At 42.2% G+C, this 21186-nt stretch overlaps 1 protein-coding gene across 3 annotated transcripts; it reads left to right on the top strand.

The window, feature by feature from the left end:
- Nucleotides 1-16057, top strand: LOC124253229 (ubiquitin conjugation factor E4 B-like). Of its 3 annotated transcripts, none has more exons than XM_046686954.1 (10): nucleotides 1-82; nucleotides 2688-2782; nucleotides 3585-3683; nucleotides 4101-4168; nucleotides 5678-5897; nucleotides 8225-8387; nucleotides 8829-8871; nucleotides 9729-9818; nucleotides 10575-10730; nucleotides 15947-16057. In XM_046686954.1, the coding sequence occupies exons 1-9, from the start codon at nucleotides 19-21 to the stop codon at nucleotides 10588-10590; spliced, it is 858 nt and encodes a 285-aa protein (XP_046542910.1). In that variant the 5' UTR covers nucleotides 1-18; the 3' UTR covers nucleotides 10591-10730; nucleotides 15947-16057. The 3 variants fall into 3 exon arrangements, with proteins under 3 accessions (XP_046542910.1, XP_046542909.1, XP_046542911.1); XM_046686953.1 differs by lacking the exon at nucleotides 15947-16057 and adding an exon at nucleotides 11262-11287; XM_046686955.1 differs by lacking the exon at nucleotides 15947-16057 and adding an exon at nucleotides 10970-10995.
- The last annotated feature ends 5129 nt before the right edge of the window (nucleotides 16058-21186 follow it).

Here is a 21186-nt window from a genome sequence, read left to right as displayed (position 1 = left end):
TCTGACACGCTGCTGTACATGCTGCATGACAGTCTCTCCAGACTTGCCAACATCAAGAAGATAGAAGTGGCCAAACAGAATGGTATTTATGTGAAAAATATAAATGACAGGTGAATAGGCATTTGAATGTAACGTTGACATGAGTAGAAATATTGTATGTTGATACGATTGTAGCAATACACCCTGTATGAGAGAATGGGACATGAGGTCCTAGCAATACACCCAGTGTAAGTGAGAATGAGGGATGAGATACAAGCAATACAATCCAGGGTATGTGATAATGGGAGATGAGATACAAGCAATACACCCAGGATATGTGATAATGGGAGATGAGATATAAGCAATACACCTCAGGGTATGTGATAATGGGAGATGAGATACAAGCAATACACCCAGGATATGTGATAATGGGAGATATGAGATATAAACAATACACTCAGGGTATGTGATAATGGGAGGTGAGATACAAGCAATACATCCAGGGTATGTGATAATGGGAGATGAGATACAAGCAATACACCCAGGATATGTGATAATGAGGGATGAGATATAAGCAATACACCCACGGTATGTGATAATGGGAGATGAGATACAAGCAATACACTCAGGGTATGTGATAATGAGGGATGAGATATAAGCAATACACCCACGGTATGTGATAATGGGAGATGAGATATAAGCAATACACCCAGGATATGTGATAATGAGGGATGAGATAAGAGCAGTACACCCAGGGTATGTGATAATGAGGGATGAGATACAAGCAATACACTCAGTGTAAGTGATAATGAGGGATGAGATACAAGTAATACACCCAGGGTTTGTGAGAATGAGGGATGAGATACAAGGACTACACCCAGGGTATGTGATAATGGGAGATGAGATATAAGCCATACACCCAGGGTATGTGATAACGAGGGATGAGATACAAGGAATACACCCAGGGTATGTGATAATGGGAGATGAGATACAAGCAATAATCACCCAGGGTATGTGATAATGAGGGATGAGATATACAATACACTCAGTGTATGTGATAATGGGAGATGAGATACAAGCAATACACCCAGGGTATGTGATAATGAGGGATGAGATATAAGCAATACACTCAGTGTATGTGATAATTGGAGATGAGATACAAGCTATACACCCAGGGTATGTGATAATGAGGGATGAGATACAAGATGAATACAAGGCTAGGGTATATATATGATAATGGGAAATGAGATACAAGCAATACACTCAGGGTATGTGATAATGAGGGATGAGATATAAGCAATACACTCAGGGTATATTAATGAGGGATGAGATGCAAGCAATACACTCAGTGTATGTGATAATTGGAGATGAGATACAAACTATACACCCAGGGTATGTGATAATGAGGGATGAGATACAAGCAATACACCCAGGGTATATGATAATGGGAAATGAGATACAAGCAATACACTCAGGGTATATTAATGAGGGATGAGATACAAGCAATACACTCAGTGTATGTGATAATTGGAGATGAGATACAAGCAATACACCCAGGGTATGTGATAATGAGGGATGAGATATAAGCAATACACTCAGTGTATGTGATAATGGGAGGTTAGATACAAGCAATACACCCAGGGTATGTGATAATGAGGGATGAGATACAAGCAATACACTCAGTGTATGTGATAATTGGAGATGAGATACAAGCTATACACCCAGGGTATGTAATAATGAGGGATGAGATACAAGCAATACACCCAGGGTATATGATAATGGGAAATGAGATACAAGCAATACACTCAGGGTATATTAATGAGGGATGAGATACAAGCAATACACTCAGTGTATGTGATAATTGGAGATGAGATACAAGCAATACACCCAGGGTATGTGATAATGAGGATGAGATACAAGCAATACACCCAGGGTATGTGATAATGGGAGATGAGATACAAGCAATACACCCAGGGTATGTGATAATGAGTTATGAGATACAAGCAATACACCCACGGTATGTGATAATGGGAGATGAGATACAAGCAATACACCCAGGGTATGTGATAATGAGGGATGAGGTATAAGCAATACACTCAGCGTATGTGATAATGGGAGATATGATACAAGCAATACACTCAGGGTATGTGATAATGGGAGATATGAGATATAAACAATACACTCAGGGTATGTGATAATATGAGATGAGATACAAGCAATACACCCAGGGTATGTGATAATGGGAGATATGAGATATAAACAATACACTCAGAGTATGTGATAATATGAGATGAGATACAAGCAATACACCCACGGTATGTGATAATGGGAGATGAGTTACAAGCAATACACCCAGGGTATGTGATAATGAGGGATGAGATATAAGCAATACACTCAGGGTATGTGATAATGGGAGATGAGATACAAGCAATACACCCAGGGTATGTGATAATTGGAGATATGAGATATAAACAATACACTCAGGGTATGTGAGAATGAGGGATGAGATACAAGGACTACACCCAGGGTATGTGATAATGGGAGATGAGATACAAGCAATACGCCCAGAGTATGTGATATGGCTGACAGCTGTGAAAGCCCCTACCATTGTGACATGGACATTTATAGCTGACCTCTGTTATCTTCACAGATTGTTTCATTTATCAAAATGTGAATGTTATAATGGAGGGTCATTGACCATATTTCAGAGCATGAGTGGAATGCTCTGTCGATGCAGGAGAAGATGGACAAAGAACACTTCCTGAAGAACGAGGAACATGTGGGGAAAGGCTTCATGGCCATGGTATGAAACATATCATCTTTGTTTGTCTTGTAGATGTCCAACCCCAAGATATTTTAGTTCATACTATAGTTTGGCATGAAATGCATGTGGACCCGGTTTTTTGTAAATATCTCTTCATCCAATGACCCAATCAATCTCAAACTGTGCAAGTGGATGTTTTATCAGACAACCTAATCACATTGTAAATCACCGATTTTATGCATTTGTATTAAAGAATCTGTGTATGTAACTGTCAACAAAATAAATAGCAGAACGCATAAACTGCTTGCAGAGGGAGGGAGCCAATGACCTGTAACAGCTGCAGTGTTAAGGTCATAAAGGTCAACGTCAGATTATGCGTTCTACTGTTTATTTTTTATTTACAATGTGATTAGGTTGTCTGACAAAACATCCACTTGCACAGTTTGAGATTGATTGGGTCATTGGATGAAGAGATATTTACAAAAAACCGGGTCCACATGCATTTCATGCCAAACTATATGTTTATATAACACACCTCTACACTGAAAACACAGTATGTTCTTCTTTAACCTTTACATTGGTCTGAGCACAGCCAACATATAAAACAAAATATGTCACGACTTTCTGTTACAGTCAGTTCTGTCAGTTCTGGCACACATACCTTGAATAGCGTACACACCGGAACTCTTGACTTGTAATATTGTAATGTTTCAAAAGGTGACTGAAACAGATGCACTGTCCTTCAGATATTAGTTTGAGCACTGATGCAGGTGTTTCAATCAGAACTGGTTATTGTGACTTTGATTGACGAATCAGAATCAACGGTGATCTTTTTCCCCAGGCTAACCAGACTCTGGAGTTTATTGACCTATTGACGAGAGCTGAGGAGGTGGCCAGGTGCTTCACACGACAACCACTAGCCAAGAGATCAGCATCAGTGGTCAGTGGGTGGATCTCATCTCGAATGAAAGTGGAGGACAAAATATGGTCACAGACGGATATGAATGTTTTAATGCTTACTTTCTTACACTTTGAACCAGATAGCAAGGGGAACTGTTTACTACTTCAGGCCTCCTTGCTGTGTTTTGTTATGTGTCTGTTGGTGTATTGGTGATGTATTTGTGCTAGTGAAGTGATAAGAGTGTTAAACTTCTCTGCAAGGGATACAAATCCTTCATGATCTAACCGGTAGTGTAGTGATGGCTATAACTCTCATAAATCTGTTTACATTTCTGTTGAAGTTAAAAAGAGTTGTCAATGATGAAGGGATATGCTCATTTAAAATTTTTTTTAAACCATTCAATGTCTTACAGATTTCCAGGCCTAGCTCAAATGGGTACTGTGTACTTGTTTTCAGATCTGTGGGTTTTTAGAATCTCTGTGTGGAGCCAAAGCGAAGGATTACAAGGTGAAAGATTTTGAGAAGTAAGTCCTGAAATCTTCATCTCACTGTTGTTTGTCATTTACATCAGAACAATGAAGTGTTGAGACATACACCTGTATGCTATAATACATTTATAATGTCAAATTAGCACGGTATACAGCTTTTCCAGTGGATCAGAGGCTGGTCACATGACCATGAACTGACATTTATATGAATCGACACATTTTGATTTTCACACATTATTCACAAGACTTTTTTTTTAAATGAAATAAGACTACTTTCAAATTCTTGGGGGAACTTCCTGGAATTCCCAAGCTTGAATAAATACAGAAGTGTTGTTGTGATCATTTATTTCATCTTGAACTTTGCATGTTGGCATAAATTGGGATAAGTTAGTTTGATGTCCTTTGAAGAATATCATTCCTTTGACTGGTTGTAATGAGGAAATGCATATGTGACAGTCTACCACAGTCTGTTGGACACATCTGTATAGTAACCTTCCAATGATCAGGCAGATGATCAGTGATGAATAACACATGTAATCTCCACACCTCCCACATCCATACAGTTTGGTCCTCACTCTGTCAAGCTTCATACTCCAGTGAACTCACTCAGTTCGTAATTTTACTATGTGTCGATTGCATGAATTAATACTATAATACAGTGGAATTCAGTGGGACTGTACCAGTAGGTAGTAGAATAGGTAGACACTGTATCGCTTGTAGGGTGACAGAGGTAGTGCAGCTGGTCAGACTCAGTGATTCTTGAGATTTTACCTCGACAACGTCACATGGTGCCCATAACATGCAACTGTCAAGCACAGGTTCATTTGTTGACATTAAGTAGTTGGAATAAGGCAACAAGTAAAGAAACTTGAGGTCTGTACGGCATGTATTTCATTACTTGTTCATTTTTGTCCTGTAATACTCAACCATACTCACCCAGTTTCTGCTTGATCCTGCTATGTTTTAGATACAACTTCAGTCTTGATCCTGCCTTGTTTTAGATACAACTTCAGTCTTGATCCTGCCTTGTTTTAGATACAACTTCAGTCTTGATCCTGCTATGTTTTAGATACAACTTCAGTCTTGATCCTGCTTTGTTTTAGATACAACTTCAGTCTTGCTCCTGCCCTGTTTTAGATACAACTTCAGTCTTGATCCTGCCTTGTTTTAGATACAACTTCAGTCTTGATCCTGCTTTGTTTTAGATACAACTTCAGTCTTGATCCTGCTTTGTTTTAGATACAACTTCAGTCTTGATCCTGCTTTGTTTTAGATACAACTTCAGTCTTGATCCTGCTTTGTTTTAGATACAACTTCAGTCTTGATCCTGATTTGTTTTAGATACAACTTCAGTCTTGATCCTTCCTTGTTTTAGATACAACTTCAGTCTTGATCCTGCCTTGTTTTAGATACAACTTCAGTCTTGATCCTGCCTTGTTTTAGATACAACTTCAGTCTTGATCCTGCCTTGTTTTAGATACAACTTCAGTCTTGATCCTGCCTTGTTTTAGATACAACTTCAGTCTTGATCCTGCTTTGTTTTAGATACAACTTCAGTCCACAACAGCTACTGTTGCAAATTACAACAATCCTACTTAGAATTGCCCGTGAGGTGCCGGCCTCAAATGACAACTTCCTGGTAAATGTGGCAACTGATGCTGACTTTGATGCCAGTAACCTGGACAAGGCCCTCTCTGTCATCAGCTCCAAGGGTCTGTCTGAAGAGGAGGACAGTCTCCAGCAGTTCCAGCAACTCATACAACAGGTACACATCCCCTCCTACAGCAGGTACACATCCCCTCCTACAGCAGGTACACATCCCCTCCTACAGCAGGTACACATCCCCTCCTACAGCAGGTACACATCCCCTCCTACAACAGGTACACATCCCTCCTACAGCAGGTACACATCCCTCCTCCAGCAGGTACACATCCCCTCTTACAGCAGGTACACATCCCCCTACAGCAGGTACACATCCTCCTACACCAGGTACACATCCTCCTACAGCTGGTACACATCCCTCCTACAGCAGGTACACATCCCTCTTACAGCAGGTACACATCCCCCTACAGCAGGTACACATCCCCCCTACAGCAGGTACACATCCCCCTACAGCAGGTACACATCCCCCTACAGCAGGTACACACACCCTCCTACAGCAGGTACACATCCCCCTACAGCAGGTACACACCCCCTACAGCAGGTACACATCCCCCTACAGCAGGTACACATCCCCCTACAGCAGGTACATATCCCCTACAGCAGGTACACATCCCCCTCCTACAACAGGTACACATCCCTCCTACAGCAGGTGGTACACATCCCTCCTACAGCAGGTACTCATCCCGTCCCTCATCCCATTCTACACAGCAGGTACACAGCATCCCCCTCTACAGCTGGTACACATCCCATCCCTACAGCAGGTACACATCCCCCTACAGCTGGTGTCCACTACATCCTGTCCCTACAGCAGGTACACATCCCTCCCCTACAGCAGGTACACATCCCTCCTACAGCAGGTACACATCCTCTTTCTACAGCAGGTACACATCCCTCCTACAGCAGGTACACATCCCCCTACAGCAGGTACACATCCCCCCTCATCCCTCCTACAGCAGGTACACATCCCCCCCTACAGCAGGTACACACATCCCCCCATGTCCATATCCCTCTACAGCAGGTACACATCCCCCTACAGCAGGTACACATCCCCCTACAGCAGGTACACACACACAGGTACACATCCCTACAGCAGGTACACATCCCCCCTACAGCAGGTACACACATCCCCTACAGCAGGTACACATCCCCAGGTACACATCCTACAGCAGGTACATATCCCCCCCCTACAGCAGGTGCACACATCCCTCCTACAGCAGGTACACATCCCTCCTACAGCAGGTACACATCCCCTACAGCAGGTACTCATCCTCCCGTCTACAGCACAGCAGGTGGTACACATCCCTCCTACAGCTGGTACACATCCCTCCCTACAGCAGGTACACATCCCCCTACAGCTGGTACACATCCCCCCCTACAGCAGGTACACATCCCCTCCTACAGCAGGTACACATCCTCCTACAGCAGGTACACATCCCTCTTACACATCTACAGCAGGGTACACATCCCTCCTACAGCAGGTACATCACAGCAGGTCCATCCCTACAGCAGGTACACATCCCTCATCCCCTCCTACAGCAGGTACACATCCCCCTGCAGGTACACATCCCCCTACAGCAGGTACACATCCCTCCTACAGCAGGTACACATCCCCTCCTACAGCAGGTACACATCCCCTCCTACAGCAGGTACACATCCCCTCCTACAGCAGGTACACATCCCCTCCTACAGCAGGTACACATCCCTCCTACAGCAGGTACACATCCCTCCTACAGCTGGTAACATCCTCCTACAGCCCACATCCCTCTACAGCAGGTACACATCCCTCCTACAGCGGTTACACATCCCTCTCTACAGCAGGTACACATCCCTCCTACAGCAGGTACACATCCCTCCTACAGCCTGGGTACACATCCCTCCCTACAGCTGGTACACATCCTCCTATAGAAGGGTACACATCCCTCCTAATACATACACATCCCTCCTACAGCCAGGTACACATCCCCTTTACAGCAGGTACACATCCCCTCCTACAGCTGGTTACACATCCCTCCTACAGCAGGTACACATCCCTCCTACAGCAGGTACACATCCCCTCCTACAGTGGGTACACATCCCTCCTACAGCAGGTACACATCCCTCCTATAGCTGGTACACATCCCCCTACAGCTGGTACACATCCCTCTCCTACAGCTGGTACACATCCTCTCCTACAGCTCCCTCCTATATGGTACACATCCCTCCCATAGGTACACATCCCCTCTCCTACAGCAGGTACACATCCCCTCCTACAGCAGGTACACATCCCCTCCTACAGCAGGTACACATCCCCTCCTACAGCAGGTACACATCCCCTCCTACAGCAGGTACACATCCCCTCCTACAACCAGTACATTGTTTGGTTTTAGCTGTCAATCATATGTATTCTGTCATCACTGTGATATGCAGTACTGTGGCAATGCATACTTCCAGTTACGTCAGCTACATGAGGAGAGAAAGTCGGACGATATGGCCGACTCGGATGAGCTGAGTGTGATGAAGGAGCTGGATGGTGTGGCTGTAGACCAGGACAAGGTGCTGGAGGTCTACACCCGCTGTATGATGGGCTATCGCTTCCTCACAGCAGACATACAGGTAACACTTCACACTTCATACCTACAGGTTCCAGTTTCACATATGAATTGTAGCGCATACATAAAATAAATCATAAATGCATGTTGAACTCTCTAAGTTACAATCACTTTGTGAAATGCGGCAGAGGTCACTAAATTCAACACATCTACACACCACAGGCATACCAATAACACGAGAAGATCCAACTCGGACAGTAACACTGTCTATTTTGTGATACCTCTCATGAACAATAGTGAAGGTTGCATCCCACATGGCAAACTTACAGTAAACTTTGTACCCACATGTTTGATGAATGTCTTGCAAGGATGTAGGTTATCACAGCCTAATGAAGGCTGGACACAGAAAACTGGACTCACTCGCATTATGTGTGAATTCAAATGGACTGTGATTATAAAGGGTTTTTTGTATAAATTTTATGTACATGTATTGATATTTTTCAGGAAAAGTCACAGCTACCTGAGTAATTTGCAGAGTCTTGATCCAAGGTAGGTGCATTACATATTTCACAGTGCTATATCAGCATTCTAGGAGTTGGGTAGACAACAATGAAGAATCTACACTAAAACGCCGCTCTGTGCAATAAACAAGTAGTTGTTATCCATGAAGTTTGTATGCATCGCTATATTTCAAAAATGCTGTGCATAATGTACAGGTCCCAGACCAGACCAGGTTATGCAGGTTTGGTCACATAGAATAGGTGGGTACTCTTAAGACACTGCTGCTGTGTGCTGGGTACACTAAGACACTGCTGCTGCTGTGTGTCAAGTACACTAAGACACTGCTGCTGTGTGCTGGGTACACTAAGACACTGCTGCTGTGTGCTGGGTACACTAAGACACTGCTGCTGTGTGCTGGGTACACTAAGACACTGCTACTGTGTGCTGGGTACACTAAGACACTGCTACTGTGTGCTGGGTACACTAAGACACTGCTACTGTGTGCTGGGTACACTAAGACACTGCTACTGTGTGCTGGGTACACTAAGACACTGCTACTGTGTGCTGGGTACACTAAGACACGGCTGCTGTGTGCTGGGTACACTAAGACACTGCTGCTGTGTGCTGGGTACACTAAGACACTGCTGCTGTGTGCTAGGTACACTAAGACACTGCTGCTGTGTGCTGGTACACTAAGACACTGCTGCTGTGTGCTGCTGTACACTAAGACACTGCTGCTGTGTGCTGGGTACACTAAGACACTGCTGCTGTGTGCTGGGTACACTGGAGACACTGCTGCTGTGTGCTGGGTACACTAAGACACTGCTACTGTGTGCTGGGTACACTAAGACACTGCTGCTGTCTGGTAGGTACACTAAGACACTGCTGCTGTATTCTGTCTGCAGGTCCCCCAAGGTGAAGACTCTGATGAAGGAAATGAAGCAGCTGTGCCAGAACCTGCCTGTTCACCCCAATGCGCCATCTTTGTTGTTCAGGTAATATGATCATTGGTAAATATAAGAACAAAATTGGCAAATAAGATCAAGGAAACATGCCAGATACTAACAAATGTATCTCTGCTATGACTGTTGGTGTCATGGTTCTAAATCATTAGTGATGGTCATGCTTTCCTAACTCTTGAATCAGTTTCCCTGTTATAAGGAGAGGTTCAAAAGTTCTGAGCCTAGCCAAGTTGGTGACACTCATTTACTTGTAGTACTTTTTATGCTAAGAGAATGGCTACCAACTGAAAAAGTTAACTCCAACAGGAATCCATGCAGAAATGGTGTCAGGGATAATGCCAGTGTTTAGTGATGAGTTCAGGAGGGAAGTATGTGGCAAGTAATATGCAAGTGATGGTGACATTATTCCTGCGCCAGGAGGAATCCTGCTTAACCAGCAGGATCCATGTACTCCAACATCAGTGTCAGGACCTCAGATTGGATTGTGGAAATACAATAACCATCAGATTGTGCAGTCCATGACAGGCTGGCTTAGAACTTTTCAGAAACCTCTCATGGGTTCTGTCAGACCCTTCATGTAAGTAAAAGATGTTTTCAAATGAAACAAAGAATTAAAGCAAAACAGAAGCATTTATTGTTAATGTTTCATGTCACTTGTCTCCTAGACAAAGGGATCATAGTCCTTTGGTTCATGTATATGGCTTGTTTCTACCACATTGAACAGTAAGACAGCTGTGATTGTTGTGTCAGGGCATGTTCCACCATTGGTAATGTGTGTGTTCTTCACAGGAGGAGGAGCGATTGATGTGATGCGAAAGCCTGGTAACAGGGCCTGTTGGGACACCTTACAGTCTGGGTTGTTTCGTTTGACATTTACTTCCCCGCCAGCTACCCAAACAGTGCCCCACTGGTGAAGATCATCACCACGGGAGGAGGAAGTGTCAGGTATTTAGGGTTTATTGATATTACCAGCATAAGAAGCAAGGTGTCACAAACAAGGTCAACAGATACATGTCCTGGCTGTTGTTCATGAATACAAGCCACAGGAGGACTAGGAGGACCATGGCAAATGGGGTCCTTCCACGTGTGCTCTTACAGAGGTGAAGGATAGTCTATCCATGTCAGTCATACAGCCGGTTACATGATTAAGCATTGAATTCAGTGGTGATGTTTTTCTGTGTCAGATTCAACCCCAACCTGTACTCTGACGACAAGGTGTGTTTTGTGTGTCAGATTCAACCCAAACCTGTACTCTGATGACAAGGTGTGTTTTGTGTGTCAGATTCAACCAAAACCTGTACTCTGACGACAAGGTGTGTTTTGTGTCAGGTTCAACCCCAACCTGTACTCTGATGACAAGGTGTGTTTTGTGTGTCAGGTTCAACCCCAACCTGTACTCTGACGACAAGGTGTGTTTTGTGTGTCAGGTTCAACCCCAACCTGTACTCTGATGACAAGGTGTGTTTTGTGTGTCAGATTCAACCCCAACCTGTACTCTGATGACCAGGTGTGTTTTGTGTGTCAGATTCAACCCAAACCTGTACTCTGACGACCAGGGCCCGGTTGTTCAATACTCGGTTTTCTTAACCGCCGGTTAACTCCTAACGGCCGGTTAAATCCTTAACCAGCCGTTAGGTAACCGAACGTTAAATATGCGTTGTTCAAAACATGGTTAGTCATGCCGTTAGCTAACGTCATTGTCAAAGTTTAGTAGTGTGGTTAACATCACTGGTTAGCTTTCATATATCCCACAATTCCGTTTTCTGTTTACTTCCGGATTACCAAAAATGGAATTGTGAAATGTCGCCTGCACCCCAAGGAAAAAGAGAAGTCGTAATTTCTCTGCTGACGATGAGAATGTAATCCAGTCAATGGTTGAGACCAACTCTATAGTTTATCATAGGCATGCGAATGTCGAAGCGCCATTTAACGCTTGTATTGGAAACACAGGGTTCCAGACGCTTGCATATATATTTCAAAGACATATGATCCCAGCTCTGTGTGGGACTTACTTCAATTCCGACAACAGAAAAGACATTTTCATGAGAAACTATAGCACAGCTATACTTTAAATATGATGAATCCATGAAAATACATGTAATATTAATAGTAAAAGCATGTTTTCAGTGGATAGAATATTTACAAATATTACACAGGAGTTACACTTAGACGGCTACAGTCTTAATAAATCTTTGAATTCCACAAGACCTATCGCTCACTTTTCACTCCTTAAATTGTCATCACTGTATGGCCAAGTCATTAAGATGCTATCAATATCATTTATTAATTATTTGCCAAGTCTGTCAAAAATTGTAATGTATGAACACACATTGCCAAATCTTTAACATCAAACAATATAGATGTTGTGACAATAATACCATTAGCTTTTATCTGAAATATGCATTCAATGCCAATAGAAACTTAATATGTTACTAGCACCATGTGAAAGTAATCAAACTGTAATTGTACTATAGGCCCCAGGGCCAACACTGCTGAATAAAATCGATCTATTATTCGACCTTACTGTTGACAGGAATCTCATGAATAAAACTGTGCAATATCGCCATTATCTGAATCTTACTTCACAGACACACATATTCGAAAGATGTCTTGAAAAACATGAAGCTGTGTCTAATTTATAGATGAACATAATTTCCTCGATACTCATTAATCAGATGAACCTTCATTTAGTTCAATTCACAAGTGACTGCAGAAAATGCATAATTCTTTTTAATGACTTCAAGGTCGGAAAACATTTCATAAGTGTATTATAGAACTCTGTAGTAGATGAACATAATTTCCTCGATACTCATTGATCAGATGAACCTCCATTTAGTTCAATTCACAAGTGACTATAGAAAATGCATAGATAGTTCTTTTCAATGTCTTCATGGACGGAAAACATGTATTAAATTTCATGAGGGTATTATAGAACGCTGCAACGATTCGGCAGAGAAATACTATTGTGCCATTGTATTCCTTATATAAAATACATCAGTGTATAACATTAGCATTCAGATATTGTTATAAAATAAGTTTAAAATTCCAAACATTATCGCGGTAAAATGACAAGAGATAGTGTTGTGTTCGCCAGACAAAAGGTTTCGATATTCAAATATAACATTTAATCAAAGTGACTACTTAAGTAGGCCTGCATATCACTCACAACTCACAACGCTTCGCTAAGGCCGGGTATTGAGACGCCAATTACATCACATATATTTCATATTCAGCTTATACAAATGCATCACTGAATTCTAAGGCTGTGACGGGTACTCACGGGTACTCTCGAATCTGGGTCGGTACAGCTGGAATCGAGTCCTATTTCTAGGAATTGGGTACCGGAAAGGGAGAGAGCTCTATAATGACAAGGGCAGACAATAGCTTGTCTTTTCGTTTTTGACGTAACACACATTTACATCATTGAATGAGTGAGTTTAGTTTTATGCCGCGACTCAGCAATATTCCAGCTATATGGCGGCATGGGTCTGTAAATAATCAAGTCTGGACGAGACAATCCAGTGATCAACAACATGAGCATCGATGTGGATACGCGATGACATGTGTCAGCCAAGTCAGCTTAGTCTGACCACCCGATCCCGTTAGTCGCCTCTTAAGACAAGCATGGGTTACTGAAGATCAATATTCTAACCCGGAAATTCTCGGGTTTTTACATCATTGGTACTGTCCGATGTGCAGTGAGTAGTTAAGTTACAGTAGCAGCAGGAACGAAACGTTCGTTGTTATAACGAGGAGTGTAAGTAATGGTGTTAGAATAGAATAGAAGAATAGAATAATACTTTAATGCCTTTTCAGGAATTTGTGTTACATCAGCAGAGCTACTGACACATTAGAGAGATACCAAACATATTTACATAAATTCTTGATTTAGATATCTTCACATTTGTTTAAGAGAGATATGGTACTTGGAATAAAGGATGTACGGGCTCTCTTAGTTTTCACAATTGGAACTTTGTATCGGGCGACCTGAAGGAGAAGGTTGTATTCCGAATTTAAGTAGTGAGTACAGTCAGATATGATTTTGACAGCTTGATTCACGATTTGCCGCTCATATATTGATGATAAACATTCAAATCTGACTCCAGTGTTTTTACTTGCAGTGTTAACAATTTTGTCTATTTTAGATTTGAGATGAACTGAGATTTGAGATGAACTCTCTATATTGGTTAAACAGACGTAAATTAAATAGCTTGAGGTCAGTTTTATTGTCTTATTACCACTTTTTCAAGTTTTCTATGATAGTCTCTGTCAAATCATGATTGAGTATTCAGAGGTTGACCCGAATGTATTTCTTACATTTCTGGGTACTCGATTTCCGATTCGGGTAAGTACATACGGGTACTCGATTCCATTTTTTCCTACTTGTCCCAGCCCTACTGAATTCCTCATACATTTTAGAATCTAATTACAACTGGTCTTTGTCACCAATACCAAGTGTCTAGATAAACTGAAACGAAAGATATTGGGGTGGAAACAAATGCTGTGCTCGAAAAGACAACACCTGTTTGAAAATGTAAACAAAGAAAATTTCAGACTTTATACTGTGTAGCATTTTCTCAAATTTTCAGACACCCATTTGCATGGAAAGAGCATAGTAGCAAGAAATAGGAAATTAAGAATGAATACAATACAGGAATGCGATATGTTTATACAAAACTGTCAAGTTTCTGTGCAGCGTGACGCCATGACTGACGCAAAATCACGCAGAACAAACGGTAATAATCGGCATTTCTGGCCGCTTCTTCTCTTTCTTAAAATGAAAACGATAAAAACATGATACAATACACAGATAGTCAGAATCATTCTGATTACTTACATCTCATATTTATGTAAAAACGATCCCTGAATCAAGGGGAGGGTCCTCGCAAAACCCATGTCAGCCGCCATTTTTAAGAAATCTCAACGGTAGTGATGTCATGCGTCAACATTGTTGTACATATTTGGCAATTTCTCTGAGGTGAAGGTCGGTAGAATAAGAGTATACACAATCACCATATCCCTACCGATTACACTTTCAGTATCATAATGTAATCATTTGGATATTTTTTCATGAAACTAATTTAATTATCTTCATTTAGCCTTGTTCAATATCATATCATACGTGGGTATAGGGTGTATGCGTGTTTGATTCTGTGAAAGTGTTTGTTTTGAATAATATTTACAGAAGAAATTCACACATTTAGTGTAGTAAAACATATATAAACCTTTACACAAGTGTTAAAAGATGAAACGTATGGCATCATGTTCTTGTACAACATGTATGTTAGTTCCTATGAAGTGCATAGTTACAGTTTCAGATGTAACTCTTCGGTCAGAATAATTTCCAGTATCGAAGTCCAGTCCACGATACACCCTATCCTTTCTTTGCTGAACTGGCCTCATGAAAGCAGTGTTAGCCATGAACGCCATTTGCGAGTTAACCAACCTTAGGTGTGTTAACTTAACGTCACGTTAACAACCTGTTTAAAGTTAACATAGTTTTGAACAACAAGATAACCCTCTGTTATTAGTTAATGGTCGGTTAAATGTACTTAACGGCTGGTTAAAGATAACCGAGTTTTGAACAGCCGGGCCCAGGTGTGTTTTGTGTGTCAGGTTCAACCCCAACCTGTACTCTGACGACAAGGTGTGTTTTGTGTGTCAGGTTCAACCCCAATGTGTACTCTGACGACAAGGTGTGTTTTGTGTGTCAGATTCAACCCCAACCTGTACTCTGACGACAAGGTGTGTTTTGTGTGTCAGGTTCAACCCCAACCTGTACTCTGACAAAGGTGTGTTTTGTGTGTCAGATTCAACCCCAACCTGTACTCTGACGACAAGGTGTGTTTTGTGTGTCAGATTCAACCCCAACCTGTACTCTGACAAGGTGTGTTTTGTGTGTCAGATTCAACCCCAACCTGTCAGATTCAACCCAAACCTGTACTCTGGTGTGTTTTGTGTGTCATCGATTCAACCCAAACCTGTACTCTGACGACAAGGTGTGTTTTGTGTGTCAGATTCAACCCCAACCTGTACTCTGACAAGGTGTGTTTTGTGTGTCAGATTCAACCCAAACCTGTACTCTGACGACAAGGTGTGTTTTGTGTGTCAGATTCAATGCCAACCTGTACTCTGACGGCAAGGTGTGTTTTGTGTGTCAGATTCAACCCCAACCTGTACTCTGACGGCAAGGTGTGCCTGAGTCTCCTGGGTACGTGGCATGGCGGTGATGCCAGTGAGAAGTGGAACCCTTCCAAGTCCAGCATATACCAGGTTAGTCTTGTATAGCAGTGTAGTTCACCAGCTGGAGCAAGATCCGCTTTTACATACAATGAACAATAAATGTACAATAAACATTCTCAGGTGTAATTGTCTACCATGGCCGCCTATGTCCTGATTGTGTCTACTGAACAGTGTATGATCTGGTGATACTGCTGCAGGTGCTGGTGTCCATACAGAGTCTCATCCTCATCCCGGACCCCATGTTCAACGAGCCTGGCTATGAGGGGATGAAGGGCAAGGCAGAGGGAGACGTGAGTTGTTGATATGGCCTTGTGTATGTGTAATCTCAGTGGCAGGTGGTTACTATACCACTATACTATACACACTGACAAAATGTATACAGTCATATGTGTGATGTACTTGAAAACATGACATTAGTTTATCTTTACAGATGTGTTTAAAAGCAAAGAAAGGTGGTGTAGATTTTAGTATGTGCCTGAAAGTACAAACAATATGACTACAAGAACCAAGCATAATAATTGTAAACATTTTAAATATAGTGAATTAAATGTATTATGCGCTTGGAATGGAATCAGCATTAAATGGACTAAACTCTCAAACCAGTTTAACTCAAACAGTTTACATAAGACAATATGAAAACTATTAAGCATCATTTGTACCGGTTTTGCCAAGTTAAGTTAAACAAATATCTCTGGGATATAACTGTTGCTTTATCTAGTCCTTGTATTTACTCACCTATTGTGGTTTTGATGTTTGTTCCAGCGTCAGAGCGCTGCGTACAACTGGAAGATCCGTCTGAACACACTGAGACATGCCATTCTGGGACAGCTCAGGAACCCTCCACCTGGTATGGTGTGAATAAAGGCTGAATGTTGGTTTACAAAATTGTGATAAATGGCTTTTTTTAGCTTCTTCTTAAGCTTTGTTGAATTATGAATAAATAACTATTGTCATATCATTGCAGGCTTAGAGAAGGTGATCCCAGGCCACAACATCAGTTGCAGTTCAAAAGGATCAGCGTGGCCCGGTTGAGGCAGTGTAGAGAGTGGCTGGCTGGAGTGCCAGGATGAGGACCAGGCCAACCCGGCTTAGGCAGCTGGTTACTGCCATAAGTGCACAGCCCAAGCTACCTGCAGCCTGATCGAACGATGAAGAGAGCCGGAGGAGATAGTGAACTGAATGTGGAACAATGGATGGGGTAGGAAGAGGTGGCAGGAACAACAGGATGGGGGGGAGGAAGAGAGGAAGAGGGGGTGGCAGGAGATAGTTACAGAGTGGAAACAATGGATGGGGGAGGAAGAGAGTGGAACAATGGATGGGGGGTAGTAGGGGGGAGGAAGAGGGTGGAGAGATAGTTACAGGAGTGGAACAATGGATGGAGGGGAGGAAGATAGAGTGGAACAATGGATGGGGAGGAAGTAGGGGAACAAGGGGGGCAGGAGATATGGAACAAGGGATGGGGATGACTAAGAGTGGAACAATGGATGGGGGGAGGGAGAGGGGTGGAGATAATGGAACAATGGATGGGGGTGGGGAGGAAAGAGATGGCAGATAGTTACAGAGTGGAACAATGGATGGTGGAGGAAGGAAGACAATGGAACATGGAGGAAGAGTGACAGAGTGGAACAATGGATGGGGGGGTAGGGGAGGAAGAGATGGCAGGAGATAGTTACAGAGTGGAACAATGGATGGATGGTGGAACAGGGAGTGGAGGAAGAGAGTGGAACAATGGATGGAGGTAGTAATGGGGGGAGGAAGTAGGAGGGAGGTGGAGATAGTGACTGAGTGGAACAATGGATGGGGAGGGGGAGAAGAGGAACAATGGAACAATGGATGGGGGAGGAGAGGAGTGGAACAATGGATGGAGGAAGGAGATAATGAATGGAACAATGGATGGGGAGGAAGAAGAACAATGGAGGACAGGAGTGGAACAATGGATGGGGAGGAAGGAGAGAGTGGAACAATGTGGAGATAGGAGGAAGATAATGGAACAAATGGATGGGGGAGGGGAAGAGTGGAACAATGGATGGGGGGAGAGGTGGGAGGAAGAGAGGTGGCAGGAGTGGAGTGGAACAATGGATGGGGGGGGAGGAAGAGGGGAGTGGAACAATGGATGGGGGAGGGAGTAGTTACAGAGAGTGGAACAATGGATGGGGGAAGAGAGTGGAGGAAGAGGTGGGGAGATAGTGACTGAGTGGAACAATGCATGGGGGAGGGAGGAAGATAATGGAACAATGGATGGGGGAGGGGAGGAAGAGAGGTGGCAGAGGATGGGGAGGAGTAGGGGTGGAACAATGGATGGGGGGGAAGAGAGTGGAAGCAATGGATGGGTGGCAGTGGAAAGAAATGGATGGGGGTGACTAGAGGGAACAATGGATGGGGTGAGGGGGAGGAAGAGGTGGCAGGAGATAGTTGGAGTGGGATGGGGAGGAAGAGAGTGGAATGGATGGGGGGGCAGAGGGGGAGGGAGGGGAGATAGTGGAACAATGGATGGGGAGGAGGGTGGAACAATGGAAGGGGGGCAGTAGGGGGGAGGAAGAGGATGGGGATGGAACAATGGAGGGGGATGGAACAAGGGATTGAGGAGAAGAGGTGGGAGGAAGAGGGTGGAACAATGGATGGTGGGGAGGAGGAAGAGGGTGGAGGAGATAGTGATTGAGTGGAACAAAGGGGATGGTGGGAGGAGGGTGGAGGAGATAGTGATTGGAGTGCTGGAACAAGGGATGGGGGAGGAAGAGAGGTGGAACAATGGATGGGGGGCAGTAGGAGGACTGTGTAGTCTTTCTGTTACTGTTTCTAACTGGTGACAAAGTTGATTGTCTGGTGAAAATATTGGTAGGTTAAATATGTTCAAGACATGGTGAATAGAAAGATTATCAGCACTTGCTCACTGTATCATGGAGAATGACCCGCCCTAGAAATGCTCTAAACCATCCCTAGATTTTGTGATAGATAGGCTGTATGGCTTCCCTTGGCTGCTATGATGAGGGAACTAAATAAATATTAATATAATTACTATTATTATCTTTGTGCGCGTGTGTGTCCTTAAGTCATTGGGATTGCACAAAATATTTGAATCTCACCTTTGACAGCTACTTTTGTTGAGTGGACACCAATTCTTTGGTTAATAAACCAAGACATTTTGTCTTTGCTATTTGCCTCTTGTAGAAATCCTTACATACTAATAAAATCAAAATAAATAACTGGTCTAACCTTTAGACGAAAAAGATTTTACTTTTTGTAGTGGTGGACATGTGCAATAACAGAACTGTATACTGTAGGTCAACATTGAACATTTACATTTTATCAGTGAAATGAAACAATTCATGGTTGTTAAAATGGTGATATATTAGACTGGAGTAAGACATCACGAGTCTTGATGTATTTGATGTTATATTTATATATATTGTGTTATATATGTTGTGTATGCTATTGATGAAGTTGTCTTTATAACTGAATAACATGTTTGAGAAGTGGATTATTAGATAATACAATGTCTCATATCAAGAAGCTAGACTTAAGACAACAGTATCTATGTGGTATTTGTCACATGCTATTTTCATGTTTATCTATCATGCTCATACCTTTCTGTGTGTTTTGAGGAAAACTGTTTGAATTCCAGCATTTTCACATTACTATTCACATATTGATGTTATTCTGGTAAGCTCTTGTCTAACAGTTTGGCAATAATATAGAAATATGCAAACATAGAAATATGCAAACAGATATTGATATACAATGTATGTTGAAATATGGGTTTTCAGGAGAAAATGAAAACAGTTTAAGAAAATGTTCAATTACAAATTACACTTATGTGTCATTTATACAGGAGCACAGGTAGGCTGTTTTCTCCTCGTAATTTGACAAGACAATAGATAAACGTTGGACCTTTTCACTGATATTAGATGAATGTTCAGAACTGTATTATTTTTAGTGATTAATGTAGAAAGATGTCTTTTGTGACACCTTTGTTTCAAACTAAGGATCATTAACACCATCATAGGAAAACATTGTTTGCTGATGTCATAAAGGTTCATATCAACTGTAATATTTTAATTATGCTCACAGGTAAATTAACTCAAAACATTCCTTTTCAACTATTTTTCCTGTTTCACTTGCATGTATGTCACCAATTTCTGTCTTATTCTGGTGTCAACAAAATCAGATTGGTTGTTTGGTTTGTTGCTGAACGCCTCACAGAGCAATATTCCAGCTATATGGCAGTGATCTGTAAATAATACAGTCTAGACCTAACAATACAGTGATCAACAGCATGAGCATCGATCTACACAATGTGGGATACGATGACATGTGTCAATGAAGTCAGCGAGCCTAACCACCCGATCCTGTTAGTCACCTCTTACGACAATCGTGAAGACCAATTCTAACCCGGATCTTCACGGGTAGACCAACTCAGGAGACCTATCTCCCACAAGCCAGTCAGACCATCTTAATTCAAAAGTTGAGTAGCTAAGTCATGTATGATACTGGTGATCATTACTTGGTCTTTTTATAAGCTCCAGTAAAGTACAGGAAATAAACAGAATCAAGTTGAGATTACAAAGTGCAATTATAATACAAATCCCATGCTGTGTTGCCCACCACTGTCAAGGCCTACATGTAGTTCACTTTGAACTTGACAGTGATGTTATACGAGTCTCTAAACAGGTTGTTTGTGGTATGACACACTCAGCTAAATGGGAGCTTGTTAACCATATGTGAATCACTGTTGTACTGAAGGGATCATTAGAATGACTGGGCAGTATAACATGTACTTTGATGTGATTGTCCAATTAATAGAATTTCAATCATTCATCATATCAGCATTTTAGTTGAATATTCATTTTCCATTGTTAATAGCTATACACATTTCCGCTTTGAGGGGAGATACTAGTGGGAAATGGCGTATTTGCTACTGTGCATTTAATTATAATATGTTCAAGAATTGATAAATTGAAAGTACTCATTCTTCAGAACTATATGTATTGATTGTATTTGATTTCATTACTATTCTTGAGCTGAGTGAGTGACCCACATGACATTCTACAGGCAGTAACAACAGGTATAGAACTCTAACGGTCACTGTTTGAGTGCTGTAATCAGTGAGTGAGTGAGTGAGTTTAGGTTTACACTGCTTTTAGCAATATTCCAGCAATAT

Source organism: Haliotis rubra, unplaced genomic scaffold (genome assembly GCF_003918875.1).
Source record: "Haliotis rubra isolate DU_JTF1 unplaced genomic scaffold, ASM391887v1 Scf536, whole genome shotgun sequence".
Lineage (NCBI taxonomy): Eukaryota > Metazoa > Mollusca > Gastropoda > Lepetellida > Haliotidae > Haliotis > Haliotis rubra.
The sequence above is the reverse complement of the archived record's forward strand: the minus strand, read 5'-3'. Positions and strand labels throughout refer to the sequence as shown.